Below are 22,466 nucleotides of genomic sequence, written 5' to 3' on the forward strand. Positions count from 1 at the left end.
CGTCAAATTGAACGTGAGAGGGAGAATTGTTCGCTGAATTTGTAATTGAAGTGGATTGTGAACGTGAGAAAATTCTTTACTTGAGATTTGTTACAATGAACAGGTATCTAGCTACAGAACCACCTCGACAAAGAACACAAAATAGGACATTTCATGGAAACGCTGTAACAAGTAGGGTATTCGGCATCATGTGTGCACTTTCAAGTCTGCAGGACAATGATTGCATGCGATCTTCCTCAAGTGGAATATCTACATTTCTACAGAACACCCGCTGAGAAGAGGCCCCGGTTTGGTCATCGAATATCGTAATCATTTCCCAGCAGAGTCCTTTTCTTCCACCTCTCCTTCACGTCCAGCTGAGTTATTTCCGGAAGAGGTAGGTCTGCGCTTTTTGAAATCTCGCCTTTCCCCGGTCTTCTTTCTCTCCCGGTTCAGAGGACGAGACTCCTTGACACGGGTTCCACTGTGACTGCGACTACGACTGGATCCAGCCAGACGAAGGTCCTTTACTTCCTTGATCACTTCTCGGAAGCCTTCCTCTATGTTGTTCATTCGGGCTAACACGAGCTTGCTGAGCATGTCTTGAGTCTGGGACTGACTGGATCCTTCCCGACGAAGTCCTCCTGTGGCAAAGGCCAGTTGGGTGTTGAAACTGGATGGAACCGGGCCGGCAAATGCTCCCACAACTGCTTTGTTATCGCCAAGATCGGAACCCAGATCGAAGAGAAGAGGTGGCTGACGACCCTTTGAGGCGGGCTGATCCATCGAGTACAAGCCTTCTGTCTCGGGGACCGACATTGCAGCGAAACTCGTATTGCGAGAAATTGCCGACCTCTCAACAAGACCCTGATCTACAGAAGTAGACATAAATTGCAGTCGATCAGTCTCGTCTGAGAAGGCGCTTTCGTTTCGATGTTGATTCATATTTTTCTCACTGCCCATACGAGGCGATTGAATGGGATTGTAAAGCATGGTGGCTCCCGATACTGTTCGACTGTGTCGTGGCCGGCGCATGGGGCTACTGCGCCGAGACACGCGCGCTGTGGACGGACGTGAGCTGAAAAATTGTGGTGTAGTTTTTTCGCTGTTGTCGACTCGCTTTGAGGCATCCTCGCTTCCACTGGCCGAGCCGTTGGCAGAATTTTTCGTCTGCGATTCATTGTCATCGTCGCTTGTGAGTTCGTCATCGCCCTCCATGTCGGTGTGATGGGAAGGCTGCCTGAGACGGCTGGGTGATGCCGAGTTTCTCCCTCGACGATTGAAGACAGGGCTCTCGATGCGGCTCATTCGATCTTCCGGGTTAGAGGCCACAGACCGAGTCGTTTCAGTAAAGTTGCGCCCAGGATGGGCCAGAGCGCCCCGGAAGGGAAACCTTAGCCGACGAACCGGCATCTCAAGCATGTCACCCGCCGTCGAATCCTGTTCATCTGGCGTTTGCGCTGCACCAGATCCAATATCTTGCATCCAATCCTTGATAACGGTGCTCTTCTGATGATCGCGAACATTCTGCGGACGGTCACGCGAGCCGCTATCACCGTATGGTTGCCGGAAGACCTCATCCAGCGTCTGGTCCTTATTGTGTGTCGTGAACGAAGGCTCGCGTACGAGACGCGGGCGGTTGCTGAAAGCACGTAATCTGTTGGGGCGCCATCTCTGCATATGCTCTGCCTCCGAGTTGGCAGGTACGTCAATCAGATCGATCGGTTCAATCACTCGCGGGCTCAAGATAAGTTTCTCGTAGAAGCATATCGTAAACAGCACTGGAAGATGTGTGATCTTGATGATCGTTCGATTCAGGCGGATGAATTGAGTGAATGGCATCAGATACCTGAGGGGTGTGAGCAGCCACCCAATGATGTTGGTTGGGGCGACATAGGAGAATAGTGCGTCTGATTTGACCATGGAGATGGTGTTTACGGCAAACAGGAATTGATGCTCCTGGTCAGCGTTCTGCACTATTCGCATGAAGGAGTTCGTGAGAACGGTGATCAGAATCGTGACCACCACAAAGTGACAGATGAACAGGAAGATGGTCAGGATGGTCTTCCCCAGGGCATTGTACTCAGTCCACATTGCCCAAGCGGTTGGCGTGAATCCCATCAACATCTGGAATAATGCATAGGCTACAGTGTTGGGCGAGTTTTCTGAGCCGAAAGATAGGAAAGCGACGAAGAAACCACTGCAGGCAACCACAATCAAAACGAACACAGCGATCAAGTCAGATGCCATGATGCGGAAGGCAATGAGCAGTTGCGAGAAATAGCGGTAGTGGTCGAGAATCGAGAAGAGTCGGGGAAACAGCAGCACCGCGTTGGCAGCCAGTACGTCATATGCCTGGTTGGCGAATTGCCGATTTCGTGGGTATGTCAAGAAGGCTCCGTATATTCGCAGGCAATAATAGCACACGAGCAAGAGCAAAATCCCGAGATCGAAGACATTCCAGAAACTCATCAGGTAAAGACTGAACCCTTGTTCGTTAAACCCAACAATCTCATCGAGCAGGAAGCCTGCACTCCAGAACCAAAACACCACCTCTAGGGACGTGATTTGGCGGCTTCGTTGCTGTAGCACAGCTAAGAAGAGGCCCAATAGGACCGCGAAAGACAAGGTGGACAGGAATTGGCGATAACGCGGAACTCGAAGACGAGAGAGCTTGAACAGCGATGCGTCTCGCGGATTGTAGAGTGTAACGGAGCGACGAAAAGTCTGCGTCCCAGAAGAGGTCGCCTGGTCATCCTGGCGATCTGTCGCAGTTCCGTAATACCTACCATGATGGTGCATGCCTCTCTGGTGATTTCGTCGATGTAAACTATCTGACGCGGAGTGGAATACAATGGTACCAGCCCAGATCGCCTCCAATTGCTGCACAACGACTGGATGAGACAGGAAGCGTTTTGCTTGTGCTCGAATCGCCACCTCAAGGCATGAAACCCGACTTGTCGATGCTTCTCTTTTCCCTTGGGTTCCAGTCGCCCAATTTCTTGTGGGATCCTGTCCTTGCAGAGGGTAGAATTCATAGGACAAAGCGTCGATCAATTCTCTCGTGTCGTATTCCTTCAGTAGCTTGATCGCCAGTAGCTCGCTGACCATGGCACGGGTTTGGCTGGCGCCGCTGTTCCCCAGGTTGAGCTGGATCTCCTTCCCAAATTGCAGGCAATTTGCCATCAATGCATAAAGTGTAGCTCGAGAGAAGTGAGCGGACATGATCTTTTGCTGGATAGGCTTCACCAGGAACTGGGATACCTGGGGGGACCGCAGCTGCTCCCAGGTCAAAGTTGTCTCGCAGCGAGAAACGATCAATGGTCGAATTGCATGAGTGAGGTCGTAGACGGGTACGGAATCTAGAATCAGAGAGACGTTTTTATTCAGCATTGGGCGTCATCATCCTCATTATCCTCGTCATTCTCGATGAGCCGTTCCCGTGACCGCTCGGACTCGACCACTTACCCAAGTCAGAGGTTGAGAATCTGGGCAAGAGTGGCGCAGACTCGAGCAGTCCATTTTCCTCGACATCGTGCTCATCCTCATCCTCGTCATCTTGGTCCTCCCAATCGTGGACCATTTCCTCGTCAATATTACCCAGTCCCGGTGCCGAATTGTCTTTGTGCTTCCGGGCTCGTCGCGCGTGCGGTCCGTTTCGATGAGCGGCTGAGCGGATCCACGGGGAATTGTCGCTGGGAACTGCCGTCGGAGAATGAGTCGAGGGATTCTCTTCAAATGGTGAGCGTCGTACTTTGGGACGCAACAAGGAAGCTAGCATGGTCGCAGATCGTCAGATCTGAGCATCTGCATGACCTCGGCGCGGCAAGAGTACTTTTGCTCGACCTTTAGCCTACTATTGTGCCCGTTCCCAGTCGCTGGACTCTGTTTGTTTGGTCCGCTAGTTTCGGAAGTGGGGTGCCTCTGTTTTGGAACAGCCTGGGCGCAAACACCAGAAGAGCGCTCACAGGTAGGGTGTGATATCGTGGGACGGCATCGGACCGCTGTGACTCTCGAGTCTTAGATGATGAGATTACGAGGGAGGAAAAGAAAGGAAAGACCTAGATCAAAGTCGGGGAGCATAGGATTAGTCAATGTATTAAAAGGCTGCCCGCGACCGAAGATGCCGCGATCAATCACGCGCTCATGCGCCCGTGCAATGCCCTTGGTCTAGCCAGAATCTTATCAATCCGCCCGAGGACTATTCAATGTCTTTCACTCGCGGTTGGCACCTGGCGAGCCGGAGATTAGGGGCACAGTACTTATCAGTAGTTAGTGTATGACTACTCGTACATGTAGGCTGCAGAATATGTACTCGCACTCTTTCGACACATCAATGATTCTTTCTGTGGGTAGGGATTCCGATTGATTATGGATCAACTGCACTCGTAATAGAGTTGGAGGAGCGAAAGCAAGTCTTGCGCTTATTCTTGTCGATGCCCTTCGCAGGTATCTGTTAAGTGATCATGTGGCGCTATCATCATCAACCATTCCATCAGACATACGGTGCAAATCGGTCGTCAACGATACGTCAATCGTGGGATATCCATCCGAATGCAGGGTTAAAGAATACTCGATGCCAGGGTAGCTCAAACGAAGCCAGCTATTACTAGGGCTCGATGTACTTTCTGACGGCATACTATTTTAGCACCGACTACTAAGAGTGGTAAAATCTCAGTACATGGTAGGTGCCTTGGTAGATTCCTATCAACTTTCAAGTGTCTGACAACTAGGTAGAGCAGGTAACTAGTTACTGTACTAACTTACTAAGTAGAAAGTACTGTTACTCATGTCTGATGTCTAACCGGCCACTACATACTACGACGTCGGTAGCACATATTAGCTATTGTCGTAACATTGAATTGTTGGTAACTTAGTAGTAGTACTACTAAGTACTCATTCTCAAGGAGGTAGTACTCACCTTGGAAATTAAAGCGACGTTCAGGTGACTTCTGCCGAGGCGGGAAGTTGACCTGCAGTGCTCACCGACCTTATAAGCTTTACCCGTACCGGATTTTAGGGCCATGCGGATGATACTGTGTCGCTAACAGAACATTGTTAGGAACTTGGGACTACATCAATTTGGTCATGATCACACCTTTTTCGTCTGTACTTTACCCGTACTGCCTCAGTGCCTCACTAGCCTGGTATAATTATATATTGTGACGATCGGTCATTGATATTGACCTCGTGCTGGAGCCGATGTCGACCCACCTGAAACGGGTGGAAATTGAGTGTGTCGCCTAGAATCAGTCAAGCAGGATCGCCCCGACCAGCTGGAGACCGCAGGAAGTGTCCAGTGGATCACTCACCCAGCTCCTCGGAAGACTGTGCTAGTGTGCCCTGTCGTCATAGCACGCCTCGGGACTTTGCAACGGGGCGAGGAGTGCAGTTCAGGGTTGCACGCCACTGGAGTTTGACGAATCTCGATCGAGAGCTGTGCGCTAAGCTACCGGGCAGCGTGCATCGGTACTTTGCTGGACATGTTTACAACAGGGTTCCAAGCCAAAGGATCGTGGCACAAAGTATAACATGTAGTCGTTGGGGTTTGAGATATGTGAACTCCTAGTGGAGTCATGAGTTGTGAGTCATGACTGGGTACAAGAATGGTCGCCCGTGCTTTATCTGCAAGACTTCCAAGTAGTGGCATGTGTAGAGTATAGAGTATAGAGTCATACCTTAGACTACCTTTAATCTATATACTATATAGTAGACTCGAGACTGTAAACGTGGAAGTCGTCATGAGGTTTAAGTACTAAGGGCACCGCATTTTTCTGCGAAGCGGAGGTCAGGTACATACCTTATATATCATGACCTTGTCGATCTTCTTGTCGTTTCCATGACAGGGTCAATTTCTGGTCAATTTCTGGACCCTTTGGTCGGTCGGCATCCAGTGGATGGCGACCTGCACCACTGCACTTGTGACCCCCCTCACTATCACCTGTTCTTGGACGGAACTGCCCTAAACTGGGCAACTATCGGCTAGAGAAGGTCTTGACCGTCAATGATCTCCACTTCCTTCAAACCTAAGCCCATCAGCTACCTTAGTGATGCTTGTGACTCAGACCGAGACACCTACAGCACCTTGAGGCGTCAATGACATCTTCTCTCACCACCGGCAGTCCGAAAGTCGGGACCTCCTTCACCGGGAATTTGTCCGGACCCCCCCCCCCCCCCCAAAAAAAAGCCCCAACACTCCCCAATAGACTGGGCAGACGAATCGGGACGGAAGTCGAGGCTCTGTGATAGTCGTATGGCAGTAGTACTGGCATACATGTTAGACATGAGTGCAGTCCACTCTACTGATTGGATGTCTGCACCACATTCAAGGAAGCATATAACCAATCTTCAAAATTGCGTATTCATGGGAGTCACCGACTAGGCTAAACACATATGCTCGGCTAGAAGCCTCAAAGTAGGAGGCATTCGATCATCGAGTCCTCAAATGCAGATACACTCCTCTTATCTCTCTCGCGTCATGGCCCGCGCCGAATCGGCGCCCCGCAAGCGTAACGAACGTCGGTTTGTGAAAATTTCTAGGGCGGTCAAGGCGAGAGGCCAATGGCCTCGAGGCATGTGGAGTGGACCCCGGCCGCGCACGGCTACGAAAATTTTATTCTGCCAGCGAACTCGTTCACTTTCTTTTTCTTTCTTTTATTCCCCAGCTCTTGCAGCTGAGATCTTTTTCCCATTCCCTTCCCTTTCCATATACCCCACGCTCTCAATTCCTCAATTGGTTGAGAGTAGCACTTGTTCCTCTCAAAAGACATCAACGGCTCCATTTCCAAGAACCTTTTCCAATTTCTTGTTGTACTGGTGCATGCTGTGATCGAGTAACTGCAAACTCGTCGTCAATTGTCCGCGAGAGGACTTGTCCCTCAACCATCTCACATTCTCTTCTTTCTCACCAATTGCAATGTCTCAGCCAGCTTCCATCCAAGATTCTGCACTGCCCACCAGCCCAACATCTGGTGGTGTTGTGGGCTACCCTTCCACAACGGACATTGCTTCCACCATGGATGCTGCCACCGGCACCATGATTGCCCCAGCCTCCATTCCCGTCCGCGGTGGTACGGACCGCCTGGTTGCTCTGGAGCTCGAGGATGGCACCGTCTACCAAGGCTACAACTTTGGTGCGGAGAAGAGTGTGTCGGGTGAATTGGTCTTCCAGACCGGTATGGTGGGCTACCCCGAGTCCATCACTGACCCCTCCTACCGCGGTCAGATTCTGGTGATCACCTTCCCTCTGGTGGGTAACTACGGTGTGCCCTCGCGGGAGCAGATCGACGAGCTGCTGCAATTGCCCACATACTTTGAGTCAAGCGAAATCCACGTCGCTGCGTTGGTGGTGGCAACTTACGCCGGCGAGGACTTCTCGCACTTCCTGGCCGAGTCTTCGCTGGGTCAGTGGCTCAAGGAGCAGGGCGTCCCTGCCATGCACGGTGTGGACACCCGTGCTTTGACGAAGCGCATTCGTCAAAAGGGTAGCATGCTTGGTCGCATGCTGCTGCAAAAGGCCGGCGAGGCCAATGCCGTCGCCGGGGCTATCGTTGGAGAAAACTGGAAATCCCACTTCGAGCAGGTCGAGTGGGTCGACCCCAATAAGAAGAACCTTGTGGCTGAGGGTAAGTTAGCTCTCTTGCATTCGCCCCGCCGTTGGATATGGAAAGCCAATGTTTGCTTAAGTATACATGGAACACATAAACTAACGGTCTGATCTGTGTAGTCTCCATTCGTGAGCCCAAGCTTTGGAGCCCCCCGCCGATGTGGCTCTAAAGCATCCCTCTGGTCGTCCCGTGCGTGTGCTGTGCTTGGATGTTGGTATGAAATACAACCAGCTGCGCTGCCTGCTCAACCGTGGCGTCGAGGTGATGGTGGTGCCCTGGGATTACGACTTCCCAACTCTGGCCGGCAAGGACTACGATGGTCTCTTTGTCTCCAACGGTCCCGGTGACCCGGCAACTCTGAGCACAACAATCGAAAACTTGGCGCGCACACTCAAGGACGCCCGCACGCCCGTCTTCGGTATCTGCTTGGGCCACCAGTTGATCGCTCGCTCTGTCGGTGCCACCACCTCCAAGATGAAGTTCGGTAACCGTGGTCACAACATTCCCTGCACGAGCATGATCTCGGGCAAGTGTCATATCACGTCTCAAAACCACGGCTACGCCGTGGACGCTTCCAGCCTTCCAGAGGGCTGGGAGGAGCTCTTCGTGAACGCCAACGATGCCAGTAACGAGGGTATCCGCCATACCTCTCGTCCCTTCTTCAGTGTTCAGTTCCACCCCGAGAGCACACCCGGCCCTCGCGACACCGAATATCTTTTCGATGTCTTCATTAAGACCATCATGAATACCATCGCTTCGCCCGGGACATTGTCCAAGCCGGTGGAGTTCCCTGGTGGTCTCAAGGCTGACAATGTCAAGGCTGCTCCTCGTGTCCACGTGAAGAAGGTCTTGGTGCTCGGCAGTGGTGGTCTCAGCATCGGTCAGGCTGGAGAGTTCGACTACTCCGGTAGTCAGGCCATCAAGGCCTTGAAGGAAGAAGGCATCTACACTATCCTCATCAATCCCAACATTGCCACCATCCAGACGTCAAAAGGTCTTGCCGACAAGGTCTACTTCCTGCCTGTCAACGCCGACTTTGTTCGAAAGGTCATCAAGCATGAACGCCCTGATGCAATTTACGTCACTTTCGGCGGTCAGACTGCCCTCCAGGTTGGTATCCAGCTCAAGGACGAATTCGAGGGTCTTGGTGTCAAGGTGCTCGGTACCCCCATCGACACCATCATTACCACTGAGGATCGTGAGCTGTTTGCCCGAAGCATGGACTCAATCAACGAAAAGTGTGCCAAGTCGGCCTCCGCCTCTACCCTGGAAGAGTCTCTGCGAGTTGTGAAGGATATTGGTTTCCCTGTCATCGTGCGGGCTGCCTACGCTCTTGGTGGTCTTGGCAGTGGCTTCGCAGAGAACATGCACGAGTTGAAGGAGCTCTGCACCAAGGCACTTGCTGTCAGCCCTCAGGTTCTCATTGAGCGAAGTATGAAGGGATGGAAGGAGATTGAGTACGAAGTTGTTCGTGATGCCCAAGACAACTGCATCACTGTCTGCAACATGGAGAACTTCGACCCCCTCGGTATCCACACCGGTGACTCGATCGTCGTGGCTCCTTCTCAGACACTATCTGATGAGGACTACAACATGCTCCGCACAACTGCTGTTAATGTGATTCGCCATCTCGGTGTGGTCGGGGAGTGTAACATTCAGTATGCCTTGAACCCCTTCTCCAAGGAATACTGTATCATCGAGGTCAACGCTCGTCTCTCCCGTTCCTCTGCCTTGGCCTCCAAGGCTACCGGCTACCCCCTCGCCTTCATTGCGGCTAAGCTTGGACTGGGAATCCCCCTGAACGAGATCAAGAACTCCGTCACCAAGTCTACTTGCGCCTGTTTCGAACCTTCCCTCGATTACTGCGTGGTGAAGATTCCTCGTTGGGATCTGAAGAAGTTCACTCGTGTCTCAACCCAACTTGGTTCGTCTATGAAGTCGGTCGGAGAGGTCATGAGCATTGGTCGAACCTTCGAAGAAGCTATTCAGAAGGCTATCCGCTCCGTTGACTACAACAATCTCGGTTTCAATGAGACCGAGGCGCTGATGTCACTCGATGAAGAGCTCCAGACGCCCTCCGACCAGCGTCTCTTCGCCATCGCTAATGCCATGGCTGCCGGTTACAGCGTCGACGACATCTGGAAGTTGACTAAGATCGACAAGTGGTTCTTGACCCGTCTCAAGGGTCTAAGCAACTTTGGCAAGTCAATGTCTACCTTCAACGCTTCAAGTGTGCCTATCGCCATGATTCGTCAGGCTAAGCAACTTGGGTTCTCTGACCGACAACTGGCCAAGTTCCTCAGCTCAAACGAGCTTGCTGTGCGACGTAAGCGTGTTGAGGCTGGCATCACGCCTATTGTGAAGCAGATCGATACCGTCGCCGCTGAGTTCCCTGCCGTGACGAACTATCTCTATCTCACCTATAACGCGTCGGAGCATGACTTGACCTTCAACGATCACGGAATCATGGTCCTGGGATCTGGTGTTTACCGTATCGGTTCCTCTGTCGAGTTCGACTGGTGCTCCGTGCGCACTATTCGTACCCTTCGCCAGCAGGGCCACAAGACTATCATGGTCAATTACAACCCGGAGACCGTCAGTACTGACTATGACGAGGCCGATCGCCTCTACTTCGAGAACATCAATCTCGAGACTGTTCTCGATATCTACCAGCTGGAGACTTCTAGTGGTGTTGTCATCTCGATGGGTGGTCAAACTCCCAACAACATCGCTTTGCCCCTGCACCGCCTGAATGTCAACATCCTCGGTACTTCACCTGAGATGATTGATAGTGCCGAGAACCGTTACAAGTTCTCACGCATGCTTGACCGCATCGGTGTCGACCAGCCTGCCTGGAAGGAGTTGACCAGCATTGAAGAGGCGCGCACCTTCTGTGACAAGGTCGGTTACCCCGTGCTTGTGCGGCCCTCGTACGTGCTCTCAGGTGCGGCCATGAACACGGTCTACTCTGAGCACGACCTGGCCAACTACCTGAACCAGGCCGCAGATGTCTCTCGCGAGCACCCCGTTGTCATTACCAAGTACATCGAAAATGCCAAGGAGATCGAGATGGATGCTGTCGCTCGCAACGGTGTCATGGTTGGTCACTTCATCTCGGAACACGTTGAGAATGCTGGTGTTCACTCCGGCGACGCTACTCTGATCCTGCCTCCCCAGGATTTGAGCCCTGAGACCGTTCGTCGTATCGAGGAGGCAACTCGCAAGATCGGTAACGCCCTCAATGTGACTGGTCCCTACAACATCCAGTTCATTGCCAAGGACAATGATATCAAGGTCATCGAATGCAACGTCCGGGCCTCGCGGTCGTTCCCCTTCGTCTCCAAGGTCATGGGTGTCGACTTGATCGAGATGGCCACCAAGGCTATGATCAATATTCCATTCCAGGAATATCCTCCCACCAATGTGCCCAAGGACTACGTCGGCGTCAAGGTTCCGCAGTTTTCTTTCTCGCGTTTGTCTGGTGCTGATCCCGTTCTTGGTGTCGAGATGGCCTCCACTGGTGAAGTCGCCTCATTCGGTCGTGACAAGTACGAGGCCTACCTCAAGGCGCTTCTTTCTACGGGATTCAAGTTGCCCAAGCGCAACATTCTGTTCTCCATTGGATCCTACAAGGAGAAGCTGGAGATGTTGCCTTCTATCCAGAAGTTGCACCAGCTTGACTACAATCTGTTCGCCACTGCCGGTACCGCCGACTTCCTGAAGGAGCACGGTGTCCCGGTCAAGTACCTCGAGATTCTGCCCGGTGAGGACGACGACATCAAGTCAGAGTATTCTCTGACCCAGCACTTGTCTAACAACCTGATCGATCTCTACATCAACTTGCCTTCCAGCAACCGGTTCCGCCGCCCTGCCAACTACATGTCGAAGGGTTACCGCACTCGTCGTATGGCTGTTGATTACCAGACACCGCTGGTAACCAACGTCAAGAACGCTAAGATCCTGATTGAAGCTATTGCTCGGCACTACCCTCTGAACATTCAGACTGGTGACTTCCAGACTAGCCACCGCACTGTTGTGCTCCCTGGTCTGATCAACATTGCCGCTTTTGTTCCTGGTCTGACCACTCTCGGTTCCAAGGACTTCGAGCAGGTCACCAAGGCCTCCGTTGCCGCTGGTTTCAGCATGGTCCGAGTCATGCCCGTTGGTGTTGAGGGATCAATCACTGAAGCTAGTGACCTGAAGATTGTCCAGCAGAACGCCCAGGACCAGTCATACTGTGACTTCAACTTGTCTGTGGCTGCCACTGCTGACAACTCCGACCAGATTGTTCAAGTGACTGGAGAGGTGGGCTCCCTCTTCATTCCCTTCAATCACCTGTCTGGCAACATCAACAAGGTCGCTACTGTGACTAAGCACTTTGGCGTCTGGCCCTCGAGCAAGCCTCTGATCACCGACGCCAAGGGTACCGATCTGGCATCGATCCTTCTGCTGGCCAGTCTCCACAGCCGCAACATCCACGTCATGAGTGTCACCTCCAAGGAGGACATCAACCTGATTGCTCTCAGCAAAGAGAAGGGTCTTAAGGTGACTTGCGATGTCTCCATCTTCTCCCTCTTCCTATCCCAGGACGACCACCCTGCCTGCAGCTCCCTGCCGTCCGCTGAGGATCAGAAGGCTCTGTGGGACCACATGAGCACCATTGATGTCTTCTCCATCGGTAGCATTCCCTACCAGCTTGCTGGTAAGGACGCAACCCCCGAAGTTGGTATCGCCGAGTCTTTGCCCTTACTCTTCAGCGCCGTTGCCGAGGGCCGCTTGACTGTTGACGATGTCACCGCTCGCCTCCATGACAACCCAAAGAAGATCTTTGAGCTGCACGATCAGGCCGACTCATCTCTCGAGATTGAGATCGATCGCCCTTACGTGTTCCAGAGCCCCAATGGCACATGGTCCCCATTCAACGGCAAGATGATGCGTGGCTCCGTCCAGCGTGTCGTCTTCCAAGGCAAGACCTCCTGTCTCGACGGCCTCCTCGCCAAGGATGCTATCAAGGGCTCTGACATGTCCACCCACCGCATCGTTCCTTCCTCGCCTGTGCACAAGCCCACCACCCCAATGGTTCGTCCGGAGAGTGCTCTTGATCGACACACCACCCCTAGCCGCCATGCTCGTGCCCGCGCCCTGGATGCGGCTGTCCCTACTGTTGGCGAGCTTGGACCTCCCTTGTACGCGGCATCTTCCCAGGTGTCTTCCGCGCTTTCCGATATGCTGTCACGGTCCACGTTCCGCGGCAAGCATGTTTTGTCTGTGAACCAGTTCACTCGCTCTGACCTGCACCTGCTGTTCACCGTTGCCCAGGAAATGCGTCTTGGTGTCCAGCGCCACGGTGTTCTTGACATTCTCAAGGGTCGCGTTCTCGCCACCCTTTTCTACGAGCCCTCCACCCGCACCTCCGCTTCCTTTGATGCAGCGATGCAGCGTCTTGGTGGTCGCACCATCCCCATCTCCACCGAGCACTCTTCTACCCAGAAAGGCGAGACTCTTCAGGACACTCTGCGCACTCTCGGTTGCTATGCCGATGCGGTGGTCCTTCGCCACCCTGAGCCCTCTAGCACCAGCGTGGCGGCCAAGTTCGCCCAAGTGCCCGTGATCAACGGTGGTAATGGTTCTCTTGAGCACCCCACCCAGGCTTTCCTGGATTTGTTCACTATCCGCGAGGAGCTTGGTACCGTTACCGGCTTGACCATCACCTTCACAGGCGATCTCAAATATGGTCGCCCTGTCCACTCCTTAATCAAGCTGCTTCAGTTCTATGATGTCCGCATCCAGCTTGTTTCTCCAAAGGAGTTGGCCCTGCCTGAGGAGGTCCGTCAGCAGATCGTCGCCTCTGGCCAGCTTGTCGGCGAGTCCGAGGAGTTGACTCCTGAGATCGTCGCTCGCTCTGACGTCCTATACTCCACTCGTGTGCAGAAGGAACGCTTCGCCGATCTTGCGCAGTATGACCGTCTGAAGAACAGCTTCATCATTGACAACGCTCTGCTGAAGCACGCTAAGAGTCACATGGTTGTTCTGCACCCCTTGCCTCGCAACGCCGAGATTGCCGAGGAGGTCGATTTCGACCAACGGGCTGCCTACTTCCGCCAGGTAAGATCTCTGTCATTCCCCCCTTGACGTCTTTATGAGTATCAACTAACTTCTCGCCCGCAGATGCGATATGGCCTCTACTGCCGAATGGCGTTGCTCGCCCTGGTCCTGGCTCACTAATTATACCTACCCGATCCCCTCTCTTACACCTTCCTGAGTCTGACGACCCTCCGAGCGCGTTATCTCTCGATGATTTTTCCCGGATCACCTGCGTCTGCTTTTCCGCTGCGTGTTTGTTCAAAAGTTTTCTGTGCTCGTTCTGTCTTCCCGTAGGTGCAGCTACGTCGATAGAACGTTTTGAGATGTAAAGATTAGAGAATCTTGGTTTTATGAATTCTATGGCTCTGTGCCGTATGTATATCTCTGTATTTATGTGACTTTCAGAGATTCACGTTATGTGTTATGTGTTATGTGTCATGTGTGTGATGTTTTCTGTCTGTGTCTCGTGTTTTTTGCGTGGCGTGCGTTGCGTTCGGTTTGTTTTTGGCGTGTTTTTTTTTTCTTTTTCCTATTTGGGCGGTTCTCGGCTGGATTGGGTTTTGCTCGGGTTTGGGGGGACCGGGGGATCTTCCTATGGCGCTCTGTGTGCTTGGGGATGCATAGATGGAAGTGAGACTTTATTTGAAGTGATCTGGTCTTTTGATCGGGGGAAGATCATTTGCATCAAGACCAGCTGGATACTGGTGCTCACCTGCACGACACGTTGTGTCGTCGGGTTCTTTTTTTTTACTTTTTCTCTTCTTTTCTTTTCTTTTTTTTTTTTGCGGAGTCGACTGTCTTTTCCAAGCGCGGGCGCGGAGCGAGACATTGACCCAATCAAGTCACCAGGACTTCGGTCCGTTTTTGATCACCCATCATATCTTTCTTTTCTGTAGTCTTCTAAAGTGAGTAGATTCGACGTTGGCCGAGTTCCAGGGTGTAAAACGCTTCATTAGGATATCCCGTGAGCAATCATTGCTCACTTATACAGTGAAATGCCTTTTGCGGTTGCGCAACACCGCTACCGACGCTTTCACTATGCCATTCCCGTCAATCTTCGGTATCAAGTATGCTTATCAAATCTTGACATGGGTGCTAAAAGGTCTTGCAAAAAGAAGGCTTGAGGCCAACCATCATACACTCATCATGGTGGTCCCAGTACAAGTCTTGGCTCTGGAAATCGACCTCCAAAATAGATTCACGATCTATATCTGTATTGGTCTAGCGAAGGGGCGTGATTCAACGTACTCGACGTGTCGTCCATACATTCATAGAGAATTACACGGGCCATTCCCTGGCCCCCAATCCGTCTCAAGCGTGAGTTGGCCAATATTCCTGAACGAGAAGCTTCTTGTTGACTTTGCCCATGGCGTTGCGAGCTATCGTATCCACCCTTTTCATGACCGTGGGCACTTTGTAAGCGGCAAGTTCCTTCTTAAGTTCCGTGCGCAATGATGGCAGGTCCAACTCAGCTCCCTGGCACAGCGTCAGCGATCATGATGAAAGAGAAGACTTCCAACGAGAAAGATTAAGAAACGGACAGACCCCCAAAGGAGGTTGAAGGGCAAGATCACGCCCAAGTTGCTGGACTTACCTCACGAAATCGAACGATTGCAGCTACTCGCTCTCCCCATTCTTCATCTTTCAAACCTACTACAGCTACTTCTTGGACTTGAGCTAGAGCGAGCATGGCTCGCTCAACCTGCAAGGCAGAGATCTTGTACCCTCCAGACTTGATGATATCCACACTCGCACGGCCCTGGATGTAGTAGGCCCCGTTCGAGTCGCGTAAAGCGCAATCGCCCGTCTTGAACCAGCCATCTCCCGTGAATTCATTGGCCGTGGCATCCGGTCTCCTCCAGTACTCCCGAAAGACGTTCCTCCCTCGAACTTCAATCATGCCGTCTTCGTTGGGCCCATCGATGATTCGACCCGTGTCTTTCTCCGTGAGGCGAACCTGCACCCCTGGTAATGGCCAGCCAACACTGCCGTCGATTCGTTCTTCGGGCTTCAGTCCGCAGCTAAGAGCCATCCCAATTTCAGTCATACCGTAGCGTTCCAGCAGTATCTGGCCGGTGATTTCGGCAAATTTGGCCTTGATCGGCGTTGGCAGGGCAGCTGATCCGCTGACGACGAGTCTCAAAGTCTGTGCCCCCGCGCGCGCGCCTTGCTCGTCGTCAGTGCCTCGAATATGGGCGTCGAAGTAATCGTTCAGCCGGGAGTAGATGGTGGGCACTGCCATGAACATGGTCGAAGTCTCGCAATGCTGCCAGCGTTGCCAGATCACCTTTGGATCGAACTTTGGATGCATTTCCACACTAGCTCCACTGAGCAGACAGGCTGCAAGTCCGTTGATGATACCGTGAACATGATGCAGTGGCAGTACATGAATGAGGTGATCACTGCGTCGATAATCCCAGGCTTTAACAAGACAGCTAGCCTGGAATGTTATGTTTTCGTGGGTGGTGACGCAGCCCTTGGGGTTGGAAGTCGTTCCACTTGTATAGATCATCAGGGCTCGCCGGTCCAGCGGGAAAGATGCGCAGAAGGATGGCAATGAGGGGTTGTCGTTTCGTGTGAACGGGTCGAGTCCCATGAATGGAACATGTAGAGAGACTGCCTTTCGTAATTCGGGTGCAATTTTTTCAAAGGTCGGGTGAATAATGACCAATGATGGATCTGAATCGTGGATTGTGTACAAGAGCTCCTTAACCGGATGAGATGTACCTAAGTCAAGCACATAGTGAGCATTGTGAGAGACGGAGATCTAAACCTGATAAGGTCGAAGACACCGTCAAGATCTTACAGAGTGGTACACAAACTCCCCCAGCTGACCAAACAGCCCAGCTCGTAGCAACGTAGTCATACCCGGCGGGACATAGAAATGCAACCCGCTGCTCGTTGAGGTCGCCTGTTGACGCCGAGCCAAGAGTTTCAATGATAAGCTTGCTCAGAGCCGCAGCATTTTCGAGGAGTTGAGTGTAGGTGAATGATTGGCCCTTCGACACATCAATGATTGCAATGTGCTCAGGATTGTCTATGGCAATTTGCCGCGCAGCGACGAATACTGGTAATGAGGGGATAGGCATTGCGAGACGGAGCGTGGAGCTCTTCGAATATATCCAGGTGGAAGTATGGAGCAAAGTGATTTGGAGAACTGGAGGTCCCGAATGCGCACAATAATGATGGAATCGAGTTTGCCAATGCTTGAAATTTGCCCACAAGAATTGTAATCTGGCGCGGATGTATCTGGCATTCAAAGAACAGAGCACTGTGAACGGCCAGATTGACTTGGCCTCGCATGACTTAACCGGCCAAGGAGAGGCGTTGGCGGGCCGAGGTGGAGTTGATCGGCCATACTTGTAGATGCCGATCGGTCACAGAGTAGATCCGAGGACGATCCATCCATTCAAGTCTTACTGTCGCGTGCTGTGACATCCCGTCGATCCAATGTAGCTTGCATTGGGCTGTTTCGTGGATGGCATTCAGGGTAAACCTAATAGGTAGCTTCGTATAGTTTAATACTCGACTTAAATTAACAGAGCCAGAACCACCACGGAGAAATGCGTCCATCCACCTGCATCTGACGGAGTCGGAGTCGTTTCAAGATGAGGTAGACAACTTGAAAATATACCCATCTATTGGCTCCGGACAGGAAATGGAATACCTTTGAACACCACGCGAATCTGGAGATCTCGTCTTTGAGGGCTCTTGCTTCCGAAAGGTTTAATTAGAGACTGAAACTCCACTCACAGTCCGCGCATTTCTAACAATTCCTGTCGCCGAGATGTCAGCTTGCTCCGTCTTCCGGAGGAAAGAGAAGCAAACCTGGCACGTGACGCTGCTTAACGCCGAATATCCGATGATGACGGATGGCCCTTTGGAGCCTCTGAAGCTCCCCAGGCGTTAAAAATCGCCTTGCTTCTCTCCGCCTCCATCACCACGCTATGCTGCAACGGACGTGCCTGCGATCGCGCTTGCTACGACCCGCTGGGTTTCGTACTGTGCGGTTCAAATCGTCGGCGCCACAGCCGCTGATTCGCATCGAAAACGGGACGTTTTACAAGCAATATCCGACTGAAGACAACGCTGCAACAAACCACCCCTTATACCCCAATCTCAATTTCAATCTACCCGCTGGTGCAATCCTCTCCTCAAACGATAAGAAGCCATCTCTTCAGCATTGGGCAGTGGTTGGGCCCTCCGGGCGAACAGATCTGCTCGACATTCTCCGCGGCAAGCACATCGCGATACCGCCAACCGCACGATCATATCCTTACTTGCTTTCTGACGAGATCGCTGCCAAAGATCCTCGACTGCGCATAGTTGGGAATGCGATTCAGTACATTGGATTCAGCGGAGAGGGTTCAGGTGCGATTGGGGGAACGCGCGGCGCATACCTGAGTGCTCGGTATGAGAGCTTCCGGGAGGAGACCGATTGGTCGGTGGAACAATATCTTCGCGGTCAAACAGATTTGAACCCCCCGAAGGAGAAGAACATGGTACATTGAAGGATGAACAGTTGCTGCAAGAAGTACTTGCAGAGTTGCACCTGGAAAACTTGCTTTCGATGCCAGTTGCCAATCTCAGTAACGGACAAACGCGACGGGCACGCATTGCCAGAGCTCTGCTCGAGAAGCCAGAACTTTTGCTTCTCGATGAGCCTTTCAGTAAGTGCACCTCGCTGGGACGAGGAGAAAACAACAACCGGAAAGCTGACGACTTGCTATTTCAGTGGGATTGGACCCTGCCACAACCCGCAGCATCTCAAGCCTGCTCCATCGGCTGGCGGAAAAACAATCACCTCGCTTGGTGCTAGCACTTCGACCGCAGGACCATGTGCCGGACTGGATTTCTCACATTGTGTTAGTTGGCAAGAGACAGCGGATCCTGCAGCAAGGGCCCAAATCGGATATCGTGGCCACTCTCAAAGCATGGCAGAAAATGCCCGTGAAGGGCCACAGAACACCCAAGGATGCGGAGAAAAGAGACAAGCTCTTCGAATTTCGGGCACATTTTGAGTCCGGCAACCTCGATGAGCAGCTGCTCTATGACTTCACGTTAGATCAGTCTCGCAAGGCTTCCAGTCAAGGCCCGGCATCAGCGGGCGGAGAAGCTCTCATCGAAATGGATGGGGTTCGTGTCCGGTACGGTGACAAGGTCGTCCTTGGTGACTGGCAGCAGAAAATTCATAATGAAACCTGCCCAGGCCTGCACTGGCGGTTACGCCGAGGCCAAAGATGGGCCATTCTCGGGGCTAATGGTTCAGGAAAGACCACCCTGCTCTCCTTGATCACCTCGGATCACCCTCAGACTTACTCCCAGCCGATAAAGATGTTTGGCCGATCTCGTCTTCCTGAAGCGGGTCAGCCCGGCATATCAATCTTCGAGTTGCAAGCCCGACTCGGCCATTCATCACCCGAGATTCAAGCATTCTTCCCACGCCAGTTGACTGTACGTGAGGCTCTCGAGTCGGCGTTTGCCGAGACGTTTCTCTCGAAGCCCAAGCTAGACTATGAGAAAGATCTGGACGTAAGCGCAGCCCTCCGGGCCTTTAAGGAAGAGCTCGATCCCAACGCAGCCTTCGAGGAAGCGGCACCCGTGGTTGTGGACAATTCATTACTGCCCAGACTTGAGCCGGAAGGCAGTCGAAGGCTGAGAAAACCCACCTCGGACTTTTACAATCCTCTCGAATACCAAGTGGACTACGCCGATAACATCACCTTCGGCCAGCTGACCGTCGCACAGCAGCGAATCGTGCTATTTCTGCGTGCACTCATTCACAAAGCGGACATTGTCATCCTCGATGAACCCTTTTCAGGCCTCACGGCGTCTCAGAGAGACAAGTGTCTGCACTTCCTTGAAAAGGGTGAAACAGGGCTAGGTCATCCAATGCCGCGCGGCATTCCCACGCGTCTCCACGGCCTGTCAGAAGAGCAGGCACTGGTCCTGATCAGTCATGTGAAAGAGGAGATTCCCGATAGCGTCCGATACTTCATGCGTTTACCCTCTGAATCAATCACGGGGCCAGAGTCGGGCGATTTCCGCACAGGAATGCTAAAGGAAAGTAGCGTGTTGAGCGACCCTAAGATCTGGGATCTGGTTTGGTCTCCTGCGGGCGAGTTCCCAGCGGAAAGTGACAAGTCGAGTGTGCTTGGGGGAACAAGACCCGCTGATCACGATGACTTTGAAAGGTTCAGATACTGTACGATATAAGCTGTGCGTCAAGGATGCTTCTAATGTCGCGAGAGAAATAGACCAAGGAGTCTGGATATAGACCTGTAGATATAGAGTGTGAATAAAGACTGTCCCTGACATGGACAGAGAGAGCTGTCCTTTTTTTTCTGGCCCCTGCGTCTAAATCTTCTCGTGCTAGGTGCTTTGTATCTCAGCGTCAATGATCTACTGCCTACATGTAGTGCCTACCCATCGGGTCGAATGGAACGCTCAAATTGGAGATCTCATTGCGTTTCGAGTTAAGCATTGTATAAGATATGGGCGGACGGCTCATGCATTAACTTGCCGATCCCTGAACTTGAGCTACTTGACTTGGTTGAACAGCCCGCGGTCCATCGTCATGGTGTTCATCCAATCCATGAGCAACAAGATCGGTGAAATCGACACCTACCTCCGTCAAAAGAGCCGCATGCTCATGAACAATGCCGATGCACTTGTCCCACACAGAAGTGCCGCGCTGTACGCTACTCAGCTGACGGCTAAGCAATGCGTTGAACCCATCCAAGTGTGACTTTGCCCAGCGGATACAGGAACTGGTCATCACGCTGGGAAAACACTGCTGGTAGATACCGATGGTGTTCTTAATCAATGTGAAATAAACGAATGAGATTTGGAAAATGTAGAGGGGAAGATCACCCTCGAAAACGCAAGCTCTACAAGGCCAATGAGTTAGCAATGGAGAGGCAGAAAAAACACCCCCCAACCAAGATGGAGTAACCGTGAGCACATACCGAATCCGCTGAGAAACCACATCAGTGCGCGCCTTCAAATAGGTCTCACGCGCTGGGTCTTCAAATCCGAGACGGCTGAGCCAACTGATTTTGGTCTTGGTGGCACTCAAAAACGAGTGCGTGTCAACCAAGGACCGAGAAAGAATGCCAGCGAGCCGTGTCGCTCGTGCATCAATCTTGACGTTGATCACTTCTTGAGCGATCGTGTTCCCCTTCAAGCCTTTGGCAAGCTTCCGTAACCGCTCGATACTGGACACTGCCGCTTCGAAGTTCTGAAGGGCAATGTCAATGTCCAGTTCATCCACCTGTCCTTCTACCCAGCGGAGATTCTGCTGCTTGCCATCAACATCGATGCGCAGGTCCGGCTTATCGCGCGGACCGTCCACTAGTTCATCCCCCTCCAGCTTCTGTGCGTATGATAGATGACGCCCAGTCAGATGCCCGTAAGCCTCGTGAGGTTTGCTTGCGGCCTCCGTCTCACTGCGCAAGTTTCGGCGTAAATCCTCCACCGTCTTGCGAAAAGTCGTAAGCAACTCGTGCTTTGTCGACGTATCCCGCTTATCTTGACGGTACGTATAGGGCTTAGAGCCCACTCGTATACTAATTGCATTGCCAATACCACGATCCAGGGCTTCCTCTCGAGCGGCTCCTGTTCCAAGGTTTGCGGCCAGGTCGATCATGTCAATGTCTTGCAGCGGCCAACACTCTTCCGCCACGAGCTTAGTCGGGATCGGGCCTCGGTGGTTGGACTGGCTCTGATCGACGCGTTTCCGCTTCTTTGCGGCCACCAGCAAGTGGTCATTGAGGAGCACAATATGTACCGGCCGCTTAGGTTTCCACGTCGCCGAGTCCAGCTCGGCCCAGTTGCCCGTTTCCAGCACAATATGTCGCCCAGGCACCGCGGGCAAGAACTTTTGTGAACCTTCCACCGTTTTCCATAGAGTTTGCAATTGCACACTCCACATGCTTTCCAAATTGGCAACCGAGCTGCGATTCGTTTTACGTTTGGGAAAGGCTTCATCGGCAGGGGACATGGGGTTGGGCGTATTGCCCACTGAGGTCTGTCCGAGGGCCGTGGTCAACTCGGACATGAGGGTGCGCAGCGTTCGCATTTCGTCCTTGAGCTTCTCAGCCTCTTTACTAATCTTGATGAATTGGGTCCGGTTCTGGTAAACGTTCTGTTGCAGATCGGTGGACGTCCGGTTTTTAACTTTGCGGAGATTCTCCTGGTACTTCTGGATCTCCTCCTCGGAGACATTTGCTAGAAGACTGGCCACATCTGCGACGAGCGTTGATCAGCCGGGGGCACACTGCACTGCATGGATACGGTTTAGCTAAGGTTCATGACATACATCGATCAGCCGGTAGACTGGGATCCAGAAGCGCATTCATGTCCACCTTGAGAGGCACTGAGACGCCATCTGCGGGGGCAGGCTGGCTTGAATCGCCCGCTGAAGGTCCCAGCCCACCATAGCCACCGTTGGGCTTGGACGGTAGAGCTGGGACAGGAGGAGCGCCCAGGTCAAACTCAGGAGCGGCATTGAACCGAGTTGAGTAACGACGCTTGACTAAGTCTGAGGTGGCCTCGCTCTGGGGGGCACGCTCGCGACCGACCGGCACGGAGTCTTGGGGAGCATCGGGCGCTCGTGTATTGGGGGGCAAGGGACCCGCGATGGGCTGAGGAGCACTGATTTGTGGTCGTGGTCGGCGATTTTTACTTCGAAGAGTCAACCCGCGGCCTTCCATCATAGATGATCGAGAGTGATCAATACCCTTCGAGATCAACCGGGCGTGGGGACTCGAGAGTTGTTCACGATCGCCAGGGCGG

The 22,466-nt window shown here is 52.6% G+C and overlaps 5 protein-coding genes across 5 annotated transcripts; 2 read left to right on the forward strand and 3 right to left on the reverse strand.

The window, feature by feature from the left end:
* Positions 1-309: 309 nt before the first annotated feature.
* On the reverse strand, positions 310-3,760 carry N7539_003407 (ion transporter; the record flags this gene model as incomplete). Its single annotated transcript, XM_056933009.1, has 2 exons — positions 310-3,341; positions 3,448-3,760. The coding sequence occupies 2 exons, from the start codon at positions 3,758-3,760 to the stop codon at positions 310-312; spliced, it is 3,345 nt and encodes a 1,114-aa protein (XP_056790550.1).
* Positions 3,761-6,895: 3,135 nt separating this feature from the next.
* Positions 6,896-13,811, forward strand: N7539_003408 (bifunctional carbamoylphosphate synthetase/aspartate transcarbamylase; the record flags this gene model as incomplete). The annotated part of the gene is made up of 3 exons (XM_056933010.1): positions 6,896-7,604; positions 7,726-13,691; positions 13,755-13,811. 3 exons carry the CDS (start codon positions 6,896-6,898, stop codon positions 13,809-13,811), a joined length of 6,732 nt encoding a protein of 2,243 aa, XP_056790551.1.
* A 1,170-nt stretch (positions 13,812-14,981) lies between these two features.
* N7539_003409 (acyl-CoA synthetase) lies at positions 14,982-16,759 on the reverse strand (the record flags this gene model as incomplete). The annotated part of the gene is made up of 3 exons (XM_056933011.1): positions 14,982-15,146; positions 15,265-16,397; positions 16,477-16,759. 3 exons carry the CDS (start codon positions 16,757-16,759, stop codon positions 14,982-14,984), a joined length of 1,581 nt encoding a protein of 526 aa, XP_056790552.1.
* An 858-nt stretch (positions 16,760-17,617) lies between these two features.
* Positions 17,618-19,886, forward strand: N7539_003410 (putative ABC transporter; the record flags this gene model as incomplete). The annotated part of the gene is made up of 3 exons (XM_056933012.1): positions 17,618-18,081; positions 18,144-18,340; positions 18,406-19,886. The coding sequence occupies 3 exons, from the start codon at positions 17,618-17,620 to the stop codon at positions 19,884-19,886; spliced, it is 2,142 nt and encodes a 713-aa protein (XP_056790553.1).
* A 298-nt stretch (positions 19,887-20,184) lies between these two features.
* N7539_003411 (exocyst subunit EXO84) lies at positions 20,185-22,387 on the reverse strand (the record flags this gene model as incomplete). The annotated part of the gene is made up of 3 exons (XM_056933013.1): positions 20,185-20,560; positions 20,639-21,917; positions 21,991-22,387. 3 exons carry the CDS (start codon positions 22,385-22,387, stop codon positions 20,185-20,187), a joined length of 2,052 nt encoding a protein of 683 aa, XP_056790554.1.
* Between the last annotated feature and the right edge of the window lie 79 nt (positions 22,388-22,466).

This window comes from Penicillium diatomitis (assembly GCF_028827545.1).
Source record: "Penicillium diatomitis strain IBT 30728 chromosome Unknown utg000004l_segment0_segment0, whole genome shotgun sequence".
Lineage (NCBI taxonomy): Eukaryota > Fungi > Ascomycota > Eurotiomycetes > Eurotiales > Aspergillaceae > Penicillium > Penicillium diatomitis.